General features: G+C 52.8%; 1 protein-coding gene across 4 annotated transcripts in view; it reads right to left on the bottom strand.

Annotated features, from left to right (window-relative positions):
- The window catches only part of LOC145541091 (angiotensin-converting enzyme), a 41,856-nt gene extending 21,398 nt beyond the window's left edge, over window positions 1-20,458 (bottom strand). Inside the window, exons 1-7 of one of the 4 annotated variants that reach the window (XM_081576553.1) lie at window positions 20,210-20,458; window positions 16,666-16,795; window positions 3,370-3,458; window positions 3,175-3,262; window positions 1,197-2,670; window positions 1,038-1,106; window positions 17-764 (exon numbers count right to left, since the gene is read on the bottom strand). In XM_081576553.1, coding sequence (XP_081432679.1) covers window positions 17-265 — 249 coding nt within the window. In that variant the 5' untranslated portion in view covers window positions 266-764; window positions 1,038-1,106; window positions 1,197-2,670; ... (2 more) ...; window positions 16,666-16,795; window positions 20,210-20,458. Of the gene's footprint in view, window positions 1-16; window positions 808-1,037; window positions 1,107-1,196; window positions 2,671-3,174; window positions 3,263-3,369; window positions 3,459-16,665; window positions 16,796-20,209 lie in introns of all 4 variants that reach the window. The other 3 variants (XM_081576554.1, XM_081576552.1, XM_081576551.1) reach the window with 3 other exon arrangements.

Genomic DNA, 20,458 nt, shown 5'->3' with positions numbered 1-20,458 from the left:
GGGCCAGCGCGCCCACCTGGCGCCGCGCGTTCTCCTCGGTGATGTTGGTGTCGTGCGCCCAGCTGGCGGCCGTGCTCTGGAACAGCACCTGCTCGGCGCTCGAGTTGAAGCTGTCTGCGAAGATCTGCGCCCCGGCCTCGTCGGCAGGAAAGTTCCCCGGCTGCAACGCGGGGTCCAGCTCCAGGACCACGGGCGGCGGCGGCAGCAGCAGCAACAGCAACGGCAGCAGCAGCGGCGGCCACCGGCGACCCGACGCGGCCCCCATGGTGCGGTGCGCGGCGCCAGCCCCTTCTCCCGCGCAGCGCCCGCCCTGCGGGTTATAAAACCCGGCCGCCGCCGCCGCCTTCCGACACACCCCCACCTCCCCGCCCCGCCGCGCTTCCTCCTCTGCTCCAAAGTCCCCCAGCCGCCGCGTGAGCCTAACGGAGCGGGGCGGGGACCGAGGCTTCCTGGCCCGCCCCGGGCAGGGGCGCCGGACCGAGGAGGGGCCGAGGCGGCCGCCGGCGAGATGCAGCCGGGGTGGGGGTGGGAGGGAGTGGCGGACGGGCCTTAGGTCAGGCTCTCGCAGGGGAGGCTAGAGAGGAGAACCCCCTTCCTCCAACACAACACACACCTCCGACACCTATGAAGCTGAGACCCTGCAGTTTGCTGGAATACCCCAGCCTGCCGGCGTGCCTTCCCCTTCCATCACTCAGCCTCGGTGTAGGGACCCGGAGCCCAGCGGCCTCTGACGCTCAGTCTTCCAGCCTCACCGCCCCGGCTCTCTGGGCTCGGAGTGACAAGGTAGGGGAGCTGTCCGCAGAGTCGCTAGTGCCGCGAGACAGGGTTAATGACCGTCACCCGCTGCGGCTTCTTCACGAGGCCTTGGGGGCAGAGGGTGTGGCCTGCATGGGTAGGGGAGCGCCTAGGCTTGTGCAGGCATCTGGGCGGATGCTCAGGGACCCCGGCTCACCTGGGGACTGGGGGGTGGTGCGGTCAGATAGGGGGAAAGAATGGGGGGCTGTTACGGGAGGGGAGGCATAGAGCCACAGGCACACCTGCTTCCTTCACACAAGCTGTCATTCGCTCAGGCAGGAACAATCACACCGACTTGCCAACTTGGGGAGCTACAAAGATGACCACAGAGGCATCAGAGGAAGACGCTAACACCCAGGCTGAATGGCTTGCTCCCAGTCACCCCAGGTCTCCACACTCGCCATGAGTCTTTCCCTGCCTCATCCGGTGTCCCTGTGTGACAGGCACGGGGGTGGAAGGACAGTGGCATCCTCTTGAGGCGTCCGTGGAGGCTGAGGGTCCTCCCCTTAGGCTGCTAAGTCCTCAGCATCACAGTGTCGTCCCCAGAGGTGGTAGGACCGACCAGACACCAACAAGGGTGTGGGCAGGGAGACAGAGGAAGCGGAGGCTGCGCAGAGGGAGCAGGGAAGAAGCCGGCCACAGCTGCTCAGGAGACCCCCCCCCCCCGCCGAGTTCTGCAGCCTGGGGCTCTGAGGACATGTGGGCTCGCTGCACCTAGGAAGTGGGTGCAGGAGGCTGAGTGGCCTGAGACCATGCTGGGTTGTCAGGTGGCATGGTGCCAGGGAGATGTGTGGAGGAGGACGGAGGCGGTGGGGAAGGAGGTGGGGAGAAGAGGAGGGTGGCTGCCCCAGCCTAGGAGGAGGGGGTGGCAGGGCGTTGTCAGTGTGGTCGTGAGACACCGTGGAGCGGGGCAGGAGGGAGGGGAAGGGAGGGAGGGGTGAGGAGGGCTGGGGCCCCCGCTCTCCTTTATACTAGTGGACACCTCAGGACTGGCGAAGTGGACAGCTGGGATCAGAGCAGCCCCACCGAGGGCAGGGGTCTGGCCTCTCCTCTGCAGAGCTCGCCAGCTCTCGATCCAGTGGTCCGAAGGCTTTCAGGGCTATGGGTCGTGTGTGCACAGGGAGCTGCTGTCTTCCAGGAGGGAACGGTCTCTCCACCAGCTAAGGCTTGGCTGGAGGAGATTTTGAGAATGGCACCCCTTCAGGCCCCAAAGAAGGGGTCTTGCAGTGGGAGGAAGGGTAGAGAGAATAGAGTCTGAGGCTTAGCGTGAAACCAGGGAGTCCTCCTCTTCTATCAGAAAAGAAAGCGTGGAAAGCAGGAGGGAGGCAGGTTTGAGCTGGGCTTCATCTCTGAGGAGCTCTTGAGCACCATGTGTGGGACAAGTGTTCCAACTTCAGGTCAGACACGTGGCTTGGTGACCATGTCTTTAGAACATCTGGGTGAGCGACTGAGTTCAGCATGGAATAGCCTCGGCCTCGTTGAAAAACCATAAAAGCAAAGGCTGAAGGGGTTGGAAGACTATCTAAAAGTACATACAACTTACATTCGGATACCTTTTTAGACCTTTCTAAATTCTTTTGTATAAATGATCTTATTTGGTATTTATAATAACCTTAAGAGGTAGTAAAGAAATAAGGCCCTTAGCTCAGTCAGCTACCGCCTAGCTGCCAGCAGAACAAGGAAGAGGACTCAGAATCCTGGGGAAGGATGTGATTATGATGCCACGAGGGCCTGACCCACCCAGGAAATGCAGTCTGCTTTGGAGAGCTCCTCATCTCTGCATCACTCTTCTGGGGAAGGACAGGTCACCAATCACCACAGTTAGAAAAATATCCCTTAGGGACTTGACTGGTGGTCCAGTGGTTAAGAGTCCGCCTGTCAATGCAGGGGATACAAGTTCAATCCCTGGTCTGGGAAGATCCCATATGCCATGGAGCAGCTAAGCCCATGCGCCACAACTGCTGAGCCCATGCTCTAGAGACCATGCTCTGCAACAAGAGAAGAAACTGCAACGGGAAGCCATGCACCATGGCTGGAGCGTAGCCCCTGCTTGCCACAACTAGAGAAAGTCTTTGCATAGCAATGAAGACTCAATGCAGCCAAAAATAAAATTATTTTTTAAAAATCCCTTAGAAAATACACCCAACAATGAAATAAAATTGAGAGTCCAGAAATAAACCCTTGCATTTATGTTCAATCAATTTTTGACAAGGATATGAGGACAATTTAAATGCCACTCTTGGGGTAGGGGGAAAGGGAAGAAAATCTTTTTTAACAAATGGAGCTGGGACAACTGAGTTTCTACACTCAAAAGAATGAGGTTAGACCCCTACCTCATGCTATTTACAGAAATTGACCCAAAATGAGTCACAGACTTACTGTAAGAGCTAAAACCATAAAAATGTTGGAAGAAACAGGTATAAATCTTTGTGATCTTGGAGTAGGCAATGGCTTCTTAGATATGACACTAAAAGCATAAGTGACGAAAGAAAAATTAGACAAACTAGTCTTCATCAAAATTAAAACCTTTCATGCTTCAAAGGACACCATCAAGAAAATGAAAAGACAACTCACGAGGGAATTCCCTGGCAATCCAGTGGTTAGGACTCTGTGCTTCCACTGTAGGGTGTCTGGGCTTCGATCCCTGGTAGAGGGAAGACTCACTGTGTGGACAAAAAAAAAAAAAAAGAACCCACAGAATGAAAGAAAATATTTGCAAAGCGTGAATATGACAAAGGACTTGTGTTCAGAAAGTATGAAGAGCTCTTATAACTCAACAATAAAAAGACAAATACTAACTAAAACTGGGCAGAGGATTTGAATAGACCTTCTCGAGAGAAACACACCTGACCAATAAGTACATAAAAAGACACAACATCATCAGTCATCATGGAAATGCAAATCAAATCACAATGAGATACCGCTTCACATCTACCATACGCATGTGCATCCTTAGTCACTAAGTCTTGTCTGACTCTGTGGGACCCCATGGACCATAGCCCACTGGGCTGGCTCCTCTGTCCACGGGATTTCCCAGGCAAGAATACTGGAGTGGGTTGCCATTTCCTTCTCCAGGGGATCTTCTCAACCCAGGGATCGAACCCACATCTCTTGCATTGGCAGGCGAATTCTTTACTATTGAGCCATCTGGGAAGCACACCCACCAAGAGGCCTAAAACCAAAAAGATGGACTATAACAAATGCTGTTGAGGATATGGAAAAATTGGAGCACTTGAATCATTGGTGAGATTGTAAAATGGTTCAGCCACTTTGGAAAAAAAAATACGGCAGCTCCTCAAACTGTTAAGAGATGCCGCGTGACCCTGCAATTCCATTTCTAGGCATAATAGCCCCAAATGGGAAACAATCTAAATGTGCATCTCCTCATGAAATAGATAATCTAAATGTGGTATATTCATACCATGGAATATTATTCAGCCATAAAAAGAAATGAAGGACTATTTGCTACAATATGGATGAGGCTTTAAAACATAATGCTAAGGGAAAGGCTACATGTTGTATAAATCCACTTACATGAAATGTCTCTAATAGGCAAATCCAGGGAGACAGAAAGTAGACGAGTGATTGCCAGTGGCTGGGAATGAGAGCGACAGCCAATGGCGTGGACTTTCTTGATGAGATGATGAAAAGGTTTTAAAATTAGTAGTGATGGTTGCACAACTCTGAATATATTAAAAACCACCAAATCATACAATTTAAAAGGGGGGATTTTATAACACATAAATTATATCTCAATAAAGCTGTTATTAAAAAAATATATTCCCTGGAATTCCCTGGCAGTCCGGTGGTTAGGACTCAGCACTTCCACTGCCAGAGGCCAGGGTTCGATCCTTGGTTCGGAAACTAAGATCCCACAAGCTGTGGGGCATGGCTGAAAAAAATTTTTTTAAGTAAATAATTTTTTAAAGATGCCCAAATGTTGACTTCCATCATTCTATGTTCATCAAGAAATATAGTGATTATTGATTGATTTTCAGAGGAGCTGAGGGTTCTCTCCCTGGATACCCACCTGCTCCTCTTTGCTTAACCAAAACCCTCTCATCTCTCAAAGACCAGATCAAGTCCTGCCTTTAACATGAAGGGGCTTCCCAGGTGGTGCTATAGCCAATGCAGGAGACACAGGAGGCGAGGGTTTGATTCCCTCCTCTGATTCCCCTGGAGGAGAGCATGGCACCCCACTCCAGTATTCTTGCTCCGAAAATGCCATGGACAGAGGAGCCTGGTGGGCTACAGTCCATAGGGTTGCAAAGAGTTGGACTCAACTAAAGCGACTCAGCACACACGCACATTAACATGCGGAGCTCTGGCTCCTCAACTCATGCTAACCTCGCCCCTCGATATTTTCAGCCGTAACTCACATGGATGCCAAAAGCCAGCTGTGGGAGAAACAGCACTGGATCAGGGGCCAGAAAAATCCAGGCCACACTTAAAAGCCTTATGACCTGAGCAAAATAACCTCGTTGAGCCTCAGTTTCCTCTTGTGTAAAACAGCTACGAACGTTTTTACCCATTCTCCCTCTGAGGGTTGTTCCCTGACTTGAGGAACAGCTAAGGGGCCAGTGTGGCTGGAGCAGAGGGAGCCGAGAATAGGCTGAGTGTGGACAGGTGGCCAGAACGGGGGCCTGGTTATCCTGAGATGAGAACCTAGTGGGATTGTTGAGTATTGGAGACAGGCTTTCATTTTTTTTTAAGTGTCTTCTTATTATGCAATGTATATGTCATGTAGAATATAAACAGTGTGTATATATGATATCTAATGTATATGTAAGTTATGAAGCAGAATAAAATGCAGACCCATAAGTCTTCTACCCACCATTACTCTTGTCTAGCTGAGTCCCGTCCTCTCCCTCTCATCTCCCAACCCCACACCCACTTGCCCCTGAATGCTGTCTTTTTCATTCTCTTCTCTTGTGAAGGAGTTTCAATACTTTATATGTATCTCTAAACATCACATTTTTTAATTTGCTTGTTTTAGAGACTTACAAGTACAGTGTCACCTAGGTATGTACCTAAGAGAAACGAAAACACATGTCTGTGCAAAGACTTGCATGCAGGGCAGCGTTGCTCAAAGGAGTCAAATGGTGGAAGCAACCCAAATGTCTATCAGCTGGCGGATGGGTGAACAAAACATGGTAGGTGCACACAATAGAATATTAGTTGGAAATAAAAGGGAATGAAGTTCTGATACATGCTACAACACGATGAACTCCAAAAGCATAATGCTAAGTGAAAGAACGCAGACACAAGAGGCTCCATATGGTATGATTCCATCTATATGTAATGCCCAGCAAAGTCAAATCTACAGAATATAGGTCAGAGGTTGGCTGGGGGTGGGAATGACGAGTGACTGAAAATGGGCATGAGAGTTATTTTGAAGGTGATGGAAATGCACTGAAATTAGATAGCGTGGTAGTTGCACAATTCTCCAAATAATCTATTAATCACTGGATTGTACACTTAAAATTGGTGAATTATGCAACAACAGGGGAGTATAAATTACACTTTGATGAAGTTGTTTTTTAACAAGGCATCATAGAGAACTTCCCTGTGGCCAAGACTCCATGCTCCCCATGCAGAGAGCCCAGGTTCGATCCCTGGTCAGGGATCTAGGTCCCACATGCCACAGCTAAGAGTTTGCATGCCGCAAGGAAAGTTAAAGATTGCATGTGCCACAACTAAGACCCAGTACAGCCAAATAAACACATAAATATATATATATATTTAAATGAAAGGCATCATATTAGAGTCTCCTAAAGTTTGTTTTTTCTCATCTCAATTAAGCTTCTGAGAGTTTATTGTTGTTGTTGCTGCAGGGCTACAGTTCATTTATTTTCATAACTTTATCATAGTCCATAATAATCCGTTATGTGATTATTCCACATTTTTTCCTCCAAGCTCTAATCCTGTGATAGGACATGTGAGTTACTTTTTGTTTCTGTGGCTACAAAACAATTTGCCAGGAGCATTCTCGCGCGTCTCCTTGATATACGTAAGTAACTTGATGTCTGTTGAATCTAATAATAAGATATCCGGGCTTGTATACTGTATGTCTTATTTTCACCTCATTTTTTGGAATTCATTTTTACCATATTTTACAAAAGTATTATTCCCCCAACAAATGAAAAACCAAAACTGCTCCTCAATATTGAGAAATACGGCTCTAGGGAGTTAAAACTGCTGAGCCAAGGATATGCAGATGTTCAGAGACATGCCAAAGTTCAAGGGTGTCTGAATGTCAAACTGCTTTCTAAAATTGTACTGATCTGCGCTCCAGTCGGCAGTGGGTGGGAGTTCCCACACCGCTCCACACCTTCATCAACACTTAGTGATTCTCCTATTTTTAAAATTTATGCCAATGTGGGCAAGACAGACTCTCCTTTGTTGCTAATGAGGCTGAACATCTTTTCATATGTTTATGGGGCAACTGTGCTTCCTTGTCTGTGCTGTTGCTGTTTCCTTTGCCCCCTACCCCCATCTTCTCATTGACTCATACAGCTCTTCATATATTCTGGATATTAGTCCTGTGTCATTTAAACGTGGTGCAGAAATTATTCCTGATGTGTAACTCATTTGGATTTCCTAGCGAGAAAAGGTCTTACTTTTAATGTAGCTGGATTTTCTCCATTTTCCCTTTTTAGGCTAGCACCTCTTGGCTCCTTGCAGACCATGCCGATTTCCTGGTCGAAGCCTCTGAGTGGCCCCCTACTGAACTGATAAGCTCCAGAGCAGAGCATGGACTGACCCCCACCTCCAGCCTCATCTCAGTCCCACTTTACACTCACTAGTTTATTCTGAAGCTTCTGTTTTCACCCCTGAGTCTTTCCTGGCTGCAAAGACTTCCCCTTCATTTGCTTGTAGAACCCTGACGCTCCTCAAATTTCAGCTCTGGCACCACCTCCTCTTCTCTCTTCCTTGTCCCTTGCCCCTCCCCCTTCCTCTCTTTCTATTTTTTTTCCTCACAGTCCAGAGGTCTTTTAGGGACTTCCCCGGTGGCTGAGATGGTAAAGAACCTGCTTGCAATGCTGGAGATCCCGGTTCGATCCCTGGGTCAGGAAGATCCTCTGGGGGAGGGAATACTCCAGTATTGAACTCCATGGACAGTGGAGCCTGGCGGGCTACATTCCACGGGGTCTCTAAGAGTTGGACAGAACTGATGGACTGACACTTCCACACACAGAGGTCTTTTACTTATTTTTTTTAATAGCCATCAAGCCACGACTTCACAGAGAACGGGTTCCAGCAGTGGAGCCTCCCTGTCTCTGGTTCTCACAGACTGGGATTCTCCGGATGGAGCAAGCTGGCGCTTCAATTGAACCCAGAGAACTTTCTTTTTTGCTTCCTTCTTTTTCTGATCATGTTCTTTCACACGTTTCAGGAAGCCATCTCGGCTGGTGGAGTAATTCCTGTGTTCAGTGTGTACCTTAATTCTCTTGGCAAGAATCTTGCCTTTATCTTGTTTGTTTCCGACAATGCCAGCTGCAGGCTGTGTACGTTGTAGGCGCTTCCCGTTTGTCAAGGGGACACTGGTGTTCCTTGTTAAATGGTGCCCCTTCCCTGCAGCAACCCCCTTCTCGTAGGTTCAGATGAAAATGTGGCCAAAGGAGCAGCTCCCCGTTTCTAAAAGGCCTGGAGAGCGTACAACAGGAGCCTTTCCTCCCCACTTCGTTGTTGGTCACTTTGGTGACCAACTGGAAGCTGGTGGCTCAGAAGGCGGGGCACAGCCTGCTTTTCATAGGAGCATGCCTTCCTCTGGTCAGCAGGCCCCCAGCCAGGCTGAGGATCAGATGATTAAGGGTACACAGGTTTATTTTATTTTTAAATATTAATTTATTTATTTGCCTGTACCAGGTCTTTGTGGTAGACTGTGGGATCTAGTTTCCTGACCGAGGAACGAACTTGGGTCCCCTGCATTGGGAGTGCAGAGTCTTAGCCACTGGACTACCAGGGAAGTCCCAGTACCTGGGTTTTTGACTACTAAAATGGGATACACTTTACTTCAAATAAGTTGCTGTTTTTCAGTTGCTAAGCTGGGTCTCTTTGTGACCCCGTGGACTGTAGCACGCCGGGCTTCCCTCTCCTTCACTATCTCCTGGAGTTTGCTCAGACTCATGTCCATTGCGTCAATGATGCCATCCAACCATCTCATCCACTGTCACCCCCTTCTCCTCCTGCCCTCAATCCTTCCCACTATCAGGGTCTTTTCCAATGAATCGGCTCTTTGCATCAGGTGGCCAAAGTATTGGAGCTTCAGCATCAGTCCTTCCAATGAATATTCAGGGTTGATTTCCTTTAGGATTGACTGGTTTGATTTCCTTGCTGTCCGAAGGACTCTTTGCTTTTTCCTGCTAATGGCAGGATTGATCATTAATGATTCTCATCATCACTGATCATCTTGATGCCTTATCATTTATGCTGCTGCTGCTTCTCTCCGCTCTCCAGAGAGACACTTCCTGTTTTCTGTCTTTGGCAAAGAAAACCTCCCTCAAACAGGAGAGGTCTATCCACATCTCCTTTTCTCCAAAAGAAGCCCATTACTCTCAGCAGTTCCTGGGAAGAGGTGGTCTCCAGACCCCTCACACCTGCCCGTCTGCTAGTGAATAGACCACAGAGTTTCCATGTTCCTGGTAGATCTCACTCCCAGGTTTGAGGAAGGCCTGCGGGCTGGTCTAACCCCAGAGCTGGTACAGAGGGTTCCTGACCCAGTTAATGTGAGTTTGTTGGTGCAGCTTGAGGGCCATGGCTGTTCTGCAGTCTTATCTGTCCTGTGGCTCGGCTTGAGCCTGGGAGTTGATGAAAACCCTTAGATTTTTTTCATGTGAAAAATTACCAGTTTGTTTATGTGCATCTGATTTCCCTCTTGTCTAAATGCAGAATATCTGCAGAATTCAGTGTTACTGCTTTTGACTCAGCAATCCTATCCTTTGAGAAAATTTTAACTTTCCTGTCTTCTTTTAGGTCTTCCCTCAGTTTCATGTACAGCACACACTTGGTCAGCAAACTATTTTACTTGCTTATATTTTAGCAAGATATTGTAGTTGTTGTTTTTCTTTAATGTTGACATCCCAAGGACTGTGCCCTGTAGATGTCCTAAGCATCTGTGGCCCCGGTCTGCGCTGTGCTCCGCCTCTGGGATGTCAGGCTCCCAGCCCCAGGTGGTAGGGGAAGGGGAGATGCACCGTATCACTCTAGGTCCAGGCGGAGGCCCAGCTCTGCCACGGCCGTGGACAGTGACGACCATCTCTGCCTCCCAGGCCAGGAACATCTGAGTAATCCTTGACTCACATCTATCTTGTTTCCTCTTGCCTAATCTTGCCTGGTCTTCATTAAAAATATCTCCCTCCTTTTCTTTCTCTGCACATTCCTGAGACCATGGGGTGCAGGCACATTGCTTGTGCTGGAGATGTCTCACCGACAGACTCTCTGGATGTTCATCAAGCAATTCCCAGACCGGTGACAGGCCCTGAGCCCTGCCTGGGGGTGTCGCTTGGCTGAGCCCTGAGAGGAGGGGTAGGACTTGATCAGGCCCATAGCTGGAGGACTTGCATTTGAGGCAGCGGAGAAAGAGAAAGCAAGTTCCCCGGGTCAACACAGGGTTGTGAGTGGGGGCTGGCGAGCTGGCTGCGGCTGCCAAGTCAAGGTGGGCGGTCAGACCTCCTCCTAAGGAAGGGCTCGCATTGAACGGTGCCAAGACCACAGTTGTGTTTCAGGGTGTTCAGTGAAGGTGTGACTAGCGAACACTGGAGGCCCAGGGGTGGCAGGAGAAGACAGGGCTCAGGGCCCCAAAGAGCCTGAGGGCAGTGGTAGACTCAGGGTCTACTGAGGGGGAGTGGCTGGGGGTGGGTGGGGGAGTTGAGGGGTGATGGTGCCTTGGAAGGCGTGTTCCTCTGTGGCAAATATGCGAGCAGCAGGTCTGGGGGGGCAGGGGATGAATTTGGTTCTGGAGGGTGCTGGTCCTTTGTGGGAGGGAGGCGGGTGAGTGAGGAGCCAGCTCCGCACTCCCGCCTCCTCCAGTCCGCGCTCCTTCCTGTGATGCCCAGACCCTCTGCCCCCCTTTCCCTGCCTGCCTCCTGCAGGTGGACTGGGCATCCGCCCCAGAGAACCTTCTGGGGAATGTGAGTCCCTTCCATTCCTGGGACCAGTGCTGTCACAAGCTCAGCAAGTTTCCATCTTGGTCGCCGTTAGGTGTGTGTGGGAGTGGCAGGTAAGAGCTGCCCAGAGAGCCCAGGAGTGGTCAGAACACTGCCCAAGACCCCAGAAGGCAGGCTCTGAGCCCGGGGCCTCCCACGAAGCCAGGCCTAGTATTTTGCCCTGATCGCACCCCCATCACCAAAATTAATAATCCCTTCTGTGCTCTGGGGGCTGTGTGGGTGCTAGGGGATAACGTGACAATGCATATTAATGTCAGGCCATGTCTATGGAGCAGGGCATCTACGTGCTCTACACATCTTTAATGTAAACCTCCCAGCAACCCTATGAGTCAGCTACTATTTGGTTCCCATTTTACAGATGAGGAAACTAAGGCATGGAGAGGTTAGTAGGTTGACTAAGATGGTACAAGAGGTGGACTCTAAGTACAAGTGCCCCCACTGTGAGCCGCCCCGCTGCCCACGCCTCCTCCACCTTCCAGAACACTCTCTGCCTTGGTCCACTCTCACTGAAGTGTCACATGCCATGTTCCTTCCAGTCAGGGTGTTCTTATTTTTAATCCTTAGTCTTAAGCCCACTTCTCCTGGTTCTGCCCCTGTTATCTCTGTTCATGGTCCCACGTGAACGGGGGAGGACACCTTCCTCTTCCTGGCTCTACCCCTTTCTCCAGGCCCACTGCCCCTGTCCCCACCTTGGGACAGACCCTCATCATTTCCACGAGCTCCCTCCCCTAGGCTCCCCTGTCTCTCTCCCTCCGGTCTATCCTTACAGCTGTGGCAATGAATGCTTGTCCCAAAGTGGGGATCTGACCACAGCATCCGTTCCCTGGGAGCTCCTCCTGGCTCCACATCAGCTGGGGGATAAAATCTGGACTCTGGAGTGTGAGGTCCAGAGTCCCTCCTGTGTGGCCCCTCCCCACCAGGGGCTCCAGCTCTTGCCCCACCTGCACAGGCCCCTCTATCAGCGCTTCCTAGAGGGCCAGTCCCCTGGTGGGTCTGGCCCTTGATAAAGTGTTCAGCAGTCAGCAATAAAGCAAGAAAATCAAAGGACAGTGAGATACAGAAAATCTATCAGGACACATCGGCCAAGTTGCCAGCTGCCCTATCTTGGTCACAGTATCTTATATTCAAAGTGTTCTATTTTTTTTTTTTTTTAATAGTTCAAATACTTCTGTCATAAATTAGTGCTGGGAGAAAAATGACGACTTTTTTTTTAACGTCCTCATGTGGCAAACTACATGTTTACCATTGTAGTCAGATTCCTTTTATATGCTGACAATTTAAGGGTTGACGGAAGCTTGCCCCACTGATCCTTGGGCTCCCGAGTCTTTCCTGCCATTCTTTCCTTTTGTCTGCAATGCTCATGGTCCCTAAAGTTGGTTATCACTATTGTCCCCCAAGGCCGGACCTTCCTTCCCCCAAAGCAGGTCTGCAGTGCCATCATCACATTCACATTTCCAGAGCCTGCTGCAGGCCCAGCTACGCATGTGCTTGGCTGGTTTGCTGAGAGCATTGCAGCCTTCTTTGCAGCAGGTGGAGTGTGTGGTGGTGAGGGGCTGTGGAGGGGAGTGCCCAGGCTCCCACCGGCCTCAGCTGTCAGACCGGGGCACAGCCAGCTCTCTCCTGCTCGGATGGCCCCGCTGGGTGCCAGAGACTCTTCTCCAACCCCAGTGGGGCCCAGTTTGGAGCTCAGGATCCTAATGGACCTTAACTAACTGTCCCCAGAGGGGCCAGGAAACTGGGTAAAACCACCCATGCCCGGAAGCCTGGAGATCATCTCTCCTGGAAGCCTGGGGACTCCCAGGTCAGATAGAAGACAGAGGTGGAGAGAAGGCGGAGAGACCGAGGGAGAAGCTGAGAGAGTCAGAGGGAAATACAAGGCCTGCAGTGGCAGCAGAGAGGGCAATGTGGGGAGCCACAGAGATGGGGGCTGGGAGGACAGCTGCCATCAGAACGGTGGGCAGTGGGCGCCTGGAACCAGGGTCTGGCCAGCCTCCCGCTGGGCTGTGCCCCTTTGGGGTCTGCCTGCAACTTGACATGCCCAGGGCCCCTGAAGGGCCTCCAGCCCCACTGCCAGCCCCAGAAGCATCCTGCCCCCAGCCTTGTCTCTATGTCCCTCCCCTGGGACCCTTCCATAAACAAACCCCTGGGAAGGCATCAAAGGTGGGTCAGAGGAGGGGCTCCTAGGGGAGAAAACGACATCTTGTCTTTTGTTCACCTTGGACTAGTTTCCCTGCTTTCGGAGACATTGAGCAGATGTCTCCAGAGGGCCTTTCGTGAAGACATCAAGCACAAATTCTGTGGAGGAAAAGCGGCAGTGGCCTTTTGTGGCTGGGCAAAGGCCCCCTCAGGTCACCTCCCTGGACAGTGGAGTGGGTGGGTTGACCAATGTGCATAAGAGGAAGAAAGAACCTGAGCTGATTCCCTTTTACCTTAGCAGACCTTCTGTGATGGTCAGACGGCAATGGAGCTGCTGGGGCTTCCGGGGAGACACCTCTCCATGGAGGAACCTGGATGGGGCAGGCCTAGTGGGACCCAGTCATCTTGAGGGGGTGGTTGGAGAAGCTAGTGCTGTTCACTGCACATGACTGCCCCTGACCTGGTCACCTGGATGCTGTGGGGATGCCATGGGGGCAGGAAGCAGAGCACAGGGTCTCTAAAGAGCTTAGAAGCTGGGCTCACTGGCATGGCCCCATTGATCTTGACTCCATGGACAAGTGAAGCCAGGGCTGAGCTCCTGGCCAAATGAAGCTTTCAGAGGTGCCTGGGTTTATCAGATGAAGACAGGCCTGTGGAAGGTGAGAAAAACTCAACATGGATGAGAGCACTTGAAGTCACATCCATTTAGACTTGACCTTGCCTTCCAAGCTGTGAAGGGCACAGTGGACAAAGGGATGTCAGGATGGTAATGACTCCGAGCAGTCTCCTTGCCTTCCTCAGCCTTAGTCCATGGGACCTGAGACATAGCTCTTAGGGTCATCACTCATGGGCCCTGGAGCTTTGGGGTGAGCTCCCCAGAAGACCTGAGCTACTGGTTACTGAAGGAGCAGGAGGGCCTGGCTCTGGTCCCTGGGATCCCTTCAAGAGCAGGAGGCGTGACTGCCCCACAGGTGGCCATGAGACAAGAGACGAGAGGACCATCTGAGGGCCCTGGTTCTCCCTGGCACCTGCCTACCTCTTAGGGTCTCCCATTGGCTGGGAAGGATCCGAGGAATGTGGCTTCTTAAGTGAGGGAATTTCTGAGCTAAGGTCAGTCGGTCAGTCAGTTCAGTTGCTCAGTCGTGTCTGACTCTTTGCGACCCCATGGACTGCAGCATGCCAGGCTTCCCTGTTTATCACCAACTCTCAGAGCTTGCTCAAACTCATGTCCATTGAGTCAGTGATGCCATCCAACCATCTTCATCCTTTGTCATCCACTTCTCCTCCTGCCTTCAATCTTTCCCAGCATCAGGGTCTTTTCCAATGAGTCAGTTCTTCTCATCAGGTGGCCAAAGTATTGGAGTTTCAGCTTCAGCATCAGTCCTTCCAATGAATATTAAGGACTGATTTCCTTTAGGATTGACTGATTTGATCTCCTTGCAGTCCAAGAGCTAAGGTCAAGGTACCTTCTAATCTAATCTACTCTCATATTAAGGACCTGAGAGGAGCACCACTCCTATCAGCTGGCCTGATAGGAGCACTCAGGCAGGAGGCGATGGTCCAGGTCAAGAGAAGTAAAAAGGACGAGGGGAGGGGCAGGGCAGAGAGGGGCGAAGTGAAACCTCTGACTCAGGACAAGCGGGTGCTGGCTTGCTCTGAAGAGCCACCAGCCTTGGTGGGCTCATCAGGGATGATGCCTGATCTGTCCGCCCCTTCCTTCTGCTCCTTGGGGATCAGTTGTGTCTCGCTCTGGAAGCAGGTCGTCACAGAGCTACAGCTGGGATCACAGCCTGAGCCTTTGCCCATCTCCCGCTTGGAGCATCCTCCGCGCTGTGGCCTGGTCACCTTGCACTTTCGATTCAGAAGCCTCCACATCCTCACCATGCTCCTGGCATGAGGAGCTCGGCTGAGCACCTGGGGCTGTGGGGCCAGAGCTGGGGCAGCTTAAAGAGCCAAGATGAGCGCTCAGCTGTCACAGGCTCTGAACAAAGTGCAGGAGGCCCAGTCCTGCGGTTTACGGCTGGTTAGCAGAGGTGATTAGATGGCTGTCATTATAGGTAGCTCATACCTTCCTCCTCCTGTCTCTGCTGACACCACTCCAGCTTTGGCCAGTCCTCACCCCCGCCTTACACCCTTGCTCTCCTGGGTCTTTCTGTTTTTAAAATATTTATTTATTTGGCTGTGCCAGGTGTTAGTTGTGGCATGTGGGATCTAGTTCCCTGACCAGGGATGGAACCCAGATCCCCTGCATCAGGAGCGCAGAGTCTCAGCCACTGGACCACCAGGGAAGTTCCTCCTATGTCTTTCCTGCTCTCCACAATGCACCTCACACTCACACAGCAGGTCTTCAATGTTTGCTGACTGATTCAACGACTGACAGGCTCGGGGAGCACAATGGGGAGGTGGGACTAATGGCACAACTGGGACACACACTTCCTTGCGGTTTCATGATGGGGGGGCGGGAGAGGGGTGCTGGTCCGAGTGGGGGTCATGCTGGGGCTGGGGCTCCAATGCCTCCTGCGCAGGCTGTACCACTAGCCACGGGCAAACATGAGCTGGGCCGGGGGAACTTAGTGGTGCCCTAATGACCGGGACTGATGTTTGGATTCTCCAGATGACGTGTTTGGATGACAGACACGGTCAGTGCCCAGACACAACCCCGGAACCTCCGGTGGGGTCTCTGCCACACACCCCACATTTTCAACCTCTGCCCTCTAAGTGATCTGATACCTCCTTTCTCCTCTGCACACGTGGCTGACGTTGCCTGTGTTGGGGGATGAGGAGGGCCGGGGCAAGGGGGGAGGCGAGATGGAGACAACCTGAACATTCTGGTCCCGGGCCTCTGCCCTTCTTCCCACGCGTTCCCTCGGCCGGAGTTGCTTCCCTGGGCCTTCCCTCCACCCTTACTTCTCTCTTCTCCAAGAGCCTTTGCCAGCACCCCTTTATGACAGCCCTCGCTGCCGGGGCACTCCACCCCCTTCCCCTGCTTAATTTTCTTCCTATCACCTATTACTACATGCAATCATGTTCTCTCTGTGTGTCTCATTCGCTTATCTTTTAATTATCTGTCTCCCCCACTTCATGTAAGTTTCATGAAAGCAGGGACCATGTCTGTCTTATGGATTACTGTCTCTCTGGGGCCTGGAACAATGTAAGGCATAAGTGGGTGCCCAATAAACTTTTGTTGAAAGAAAGGAAGGGAAAATGGTCTTCCTCCTGATCCTCACCCCTTGCACCCCTGTACAGAGCACAGAGAGGCTGGGAAAACCCACCCCTTCCACTGCCTCCCACCTTGGGGGCCCAGCACCGGCCGGTCCCCAGCCACTTGTACCTCCCACATCCTGTTTGCTCTGGGCGACAGAAATGAAAGTTGGCCTGACCCTCCCAGCTTTCATGGCTTTTCCATTCATCCTGCAGTGTTCTCTTGGCTTGTGGACAGGTTACTCTTGCTTATCTCAATCTTGTTTTCCCAGACTGGACCAACTTTGGGGTCAACCCAGGACCCATAGCCTGTGACGTCCCTCAGCCCCCTCCCCTAGCCTTCCGGAGGTCCCAGGTGACTCACTGCCTTCGCTGGAAGCTTGGCAGTTCCTCTGCCTCGATGCTGCCGCTCCATCACCATCACTGCAGCCCTGCTGGACGCCTGCTTGCTCTCGCTCTGGCTGCTGACTTCTGGCCACCCCTGCTTCTTGGGGCTGGAAGAGAGGATTTCCCTGCTGAGTGATCATCGTTCCATTCAAAACTCATCAAAGTAGCCATGTCCTTTCAGAGTCAGACCAGTTTTCTCTCCAGGAAGTGGGTCTGATGATGCCGCCCCTGGCTGGAGGCCGCTGTCCTAGAGGGTGTGCCCTTCGACTATCTGCCACCTGAGCCCCAGGCCTGCCTCCCAGAGCTGGCATGGGGTTTGGATCCGGCATGCGGATCCCTGATCCCTATTCCAGCAGTGCTGGTTGGGCCTCCCCGCCCGCCTTCCAGCCAACACTCCTGCTCTCTCCCTGCTGTACCTTTGCCAGGTTAACCCCTGCTCGCCCTGCGGCTCTGACACTATGCCATGTCCCAGAAGCCTCTGTGACCCTCACATCTGGGTGAAGTGCCCTTTCTCTGCACTGTGAGGGCCTGAAGAGAACAGGGCTGTGCCTGTCTTGTTCATTCTTACATCCCATGTCACCCAGTGCCCGGTACATTGAAAGGACTTGATGAAAACTGTAAAGAGTGAACAGATTGTGTGTGTTTGCATCTTACGGTGCTTTAGAACCGGGGAACCCATCTCCACTGCCTTTGACTTGGTATTCTCTGCAGCCCAAGGTCAAGGCCTCTGCCAAGGCACGTGCTGAACAGGAGCTGACTGGTGTCTCAGCCTGCTGGGGGCAGGGACATTTTGTTGGCGGGGGTGGGGGTGGGGTGGGCACTGCTGGGAGGCTCCTCTGTCCTTCCCACCCAGGAGCAAGGGTAGGGCTGCCAGATAAAATATAGGATAGCCAGGTAGATTTGAATGTTGGATAAACAGCTAATATGTTTTTAGTATATTGTATGTCATACGTGGTGGTGGTGGTGGTTTAGTCACTCAGTCGCGTCCAACTCTTTGCCACCTCATGGACTGTAGACCTCCAGCCTCCCCTGTCCATGGGAGTCTCCAGGCAAGAATACTACAGTGGGTTGCCATTTCCTTCTCCAACATCATATGTGGGACATACTTAAGCCAAAAAAAAAAAGTTAAATTTAAATTTAACGGGGCACCCTGGGCTTATTTTCCTTCTTTCTAAGTCTGGGAACTCTAGCAAGGCAGATGTGTGCTTCACCAACTGCTAGGGGATCTGAGCTTCTTTTATAATGTGCATTCTGCTCAGTTTGGGTTCTTCCTTCTCTTTGAATGCTTTTGGCCAGAGAACAGGGAACACTCAAGGCGTGGTTTCCAGGGCTACCACTAGCATATTTAGTCCAGGGCATCTCCCTGCATCTCAGTCCTTGACCCCAGGTACACTCTGACCCCAGTTACTGGACTGGGTGGTCAGGGAAGGCCTTTCCGAGGAGGGGATGTCTGAACTGAGATTTGAAAGAGTAAGCCAAGTGATGATCAGGGAAGAACATTCTGAAGGAGAGTGGGCCGTGAACCTGGTGAGTTTGAGGACCACAGAGGTTAGCGTAGCGTAGTGAGCACAGGAAGGGAGCGTTTGCATGGGGAAAACTTGGCCCACATCCTTGGTCCCCAAGAAGGGATTTAAGGCGCCCCTTGCTGGTCACCACCCCCCAAACTGCAGGGTGGATACTTCTCTGGCCTCCCAGGCTGAGGGCCTCAGCAGCAGGGACGGGGGAGGAAGCGAGTGAGTATCCATCACCCGGGCTCAGGGATACTGGCAGCAGCGGCAAGGCCACGCGGCCCTGGTGCTTGACTGCAGTGAGGTGGTTATTGTCTGCTCTTTGAAGTGGTGGAGACATGCGTCCTTAAAGCTGAGTCCCTGTGTGACTGGTCCCCATGGAGGCAAGCTGCCTCGCTCAGAGAACCACCTCCACCACCTCCTGAGAGCTCTGCTGGGGGCCAGCTGTGCTCTCCCCTCTAAGGGGAAAGTGCTGCTGCTCAGGCCACAGGGGTGGATGGGGAGACCTCCCTCCCACCTCAGCAACTCTCTCCTGGCTACTCAAAGGGCTTCGCAAGGGGCTTCCAGCCCTACACCAGGATGCTCAAATCAGGTCCCCAGTGAGGCTCTGCTCCTCTGCACAGCCCTGCCCACCTCAGTCTGCCTCCTCCAAACCCAAATACACAGGCCAAACAATGGGAAATGGCTCGTTTCCAAAGATACAACTCACAAGGTACTTGTGGCCTGCTGTTTGCCTGTTGGCATGTGAAGGAAGCTGTTTCTTAATTTAAAATGTCCATAAACTCCCTCTGGCTGGAGTGCTACTCCAACAAAACTTCTGTTCATGGCAGGTTTAAGCTTGGTCTCTCAAGAGGGGGTGGGCCCAGCTGTGTTTGCCCCATCAGAAGGTGTGCCCAGGGCAACAGGCACACTTAGGTGTCTTGCCATGGCTTGAGAGTATAGTCTATCGTAAGGAGGCACTGGATCCCCAAGGCCACCTTGGCCAGGCCCATGGGGAGCCCACAGTGCTGGGGTGGGGGGTGGGGGTGGTGTCCCTTTGCTGAGGCTCTTTCAGGTCCCTACAGGAGGAAACCCCATTTCACTACTACCTCCAGGCCCTTGGTGAGTCGTGCCAGGCATCTGACAGGAAACAACCTTTTGTTCTGAGCTTGTAGAAAGTCTGAGCTGGACTTGTTATCTACTCTCAGCGCTTCCTGGATAGGGGGGCCTGGATGGGGCTGTGCTAGGGGCTGGCTCCTTGTCTTGGCCTTGGCTCCTTCCTCTCTTAGCCACTGGGGCTGGGGAGGCTACAGTGGCAAGGTCTAGGCCTTCGTGAAAGGCTGGTGAGAACTGAGGTTTATCTTTAGGCTGCTGATGGGGGGTGGGGGTGGGTGGTATAGTCTGGCAAAGGTCCCTGTCTTGGGAAAAGGGGGCAAAAACATCACCTAGTGTGTGTGTGTGTGTGTGTGTGTGTGTGTGTGTGCGCACGTGTGTGTGTGCGCGCGCACGTGTGTGTGTGTGCGCACGTGTGTGTGTGTGCGCGCACGTGTGTGTGTGTGTGTGTATGTGTTAGGGGTGTGTGTGCTGCAGAACTGGGGAGGCAGTGAATCCAGACTCCCTGCAGAGTGACACCTCCACCTTCCAGATTTCGAGGGAGGGGCGAGTCCCCCAGGGCTGCGCGAGCGGCGAGGAGGGCCACGCCCTGGGCCACGTCTGACACCTAGTGGCCACCTGAGCCTGGGGCGGGGCGAGGGAAGAAGGTGGGAGGGAAAGGGAGGGCGTGGAGCGAGGGAATCTGGAAGCGCGGAGACCAGGCCGGAGGAGGGTGGCCGTTTACCGGTACTCCCCCTCCCGTCTTGCCCCGGGTCTCGCCTCGGCGGCCCAGGCAGCCCACCCCCGCTCAGCGTCCCCCGCGGCCGCCGAGTCCGGCCTGGACTAGGCGGCCCCCGCACCCGCGGGGCAGCAGAGCCCCGTACGCCCCCGAACGCGGCGGACCCCGGAAGCCAGGTCGCGAGGCCCGCATTCGAAGGTTACCCGAGCTCGGGTCCGGAGGCCGGGTCGCTGTAGCCGCGGGTCTCGCGCCGCAGCCCCTGCCACGCCGGCGTCAAGGTTCGGGCCTGGCGGGGCCCCGAACCCAAACCAGGCACCATGGGGGACCGCGCCCGGTCCCCGGTACGGGGACCCGCCGGGGCACTTCCGGTCCCCGCGCCCCACGCCCGCCGCGTCGCCGCCTGGCCGCCAACCCGCCGCCGCCGCCCGGTTGCCATGGCGACGTGGTAGCGC

The sequence above is a fragment of the Giraffa tippelskirchi genome, chromosome 3 (genome assembly GCF_054371585.1).
Source record: "Giraffa tippelskirchi isolate mGirTip1 chromosome 3, T2T-mGirTip1v1.2.pri, whole genome shotgun sequence".
In the NCBI taxonomy this organism is placed as follows: domain Eukaryota; kingdom Metazoa; phylum Chordata; class Mammalia; order Artiodactyla; family Giraffidae; genus Giraffa; species Giraffa tippelskirchi.
The sequence above is the reverse complement of the archived record's forward strand: the minus strand, read 5'-3'. Positions and strand labels throughout refer to the sequence as shown.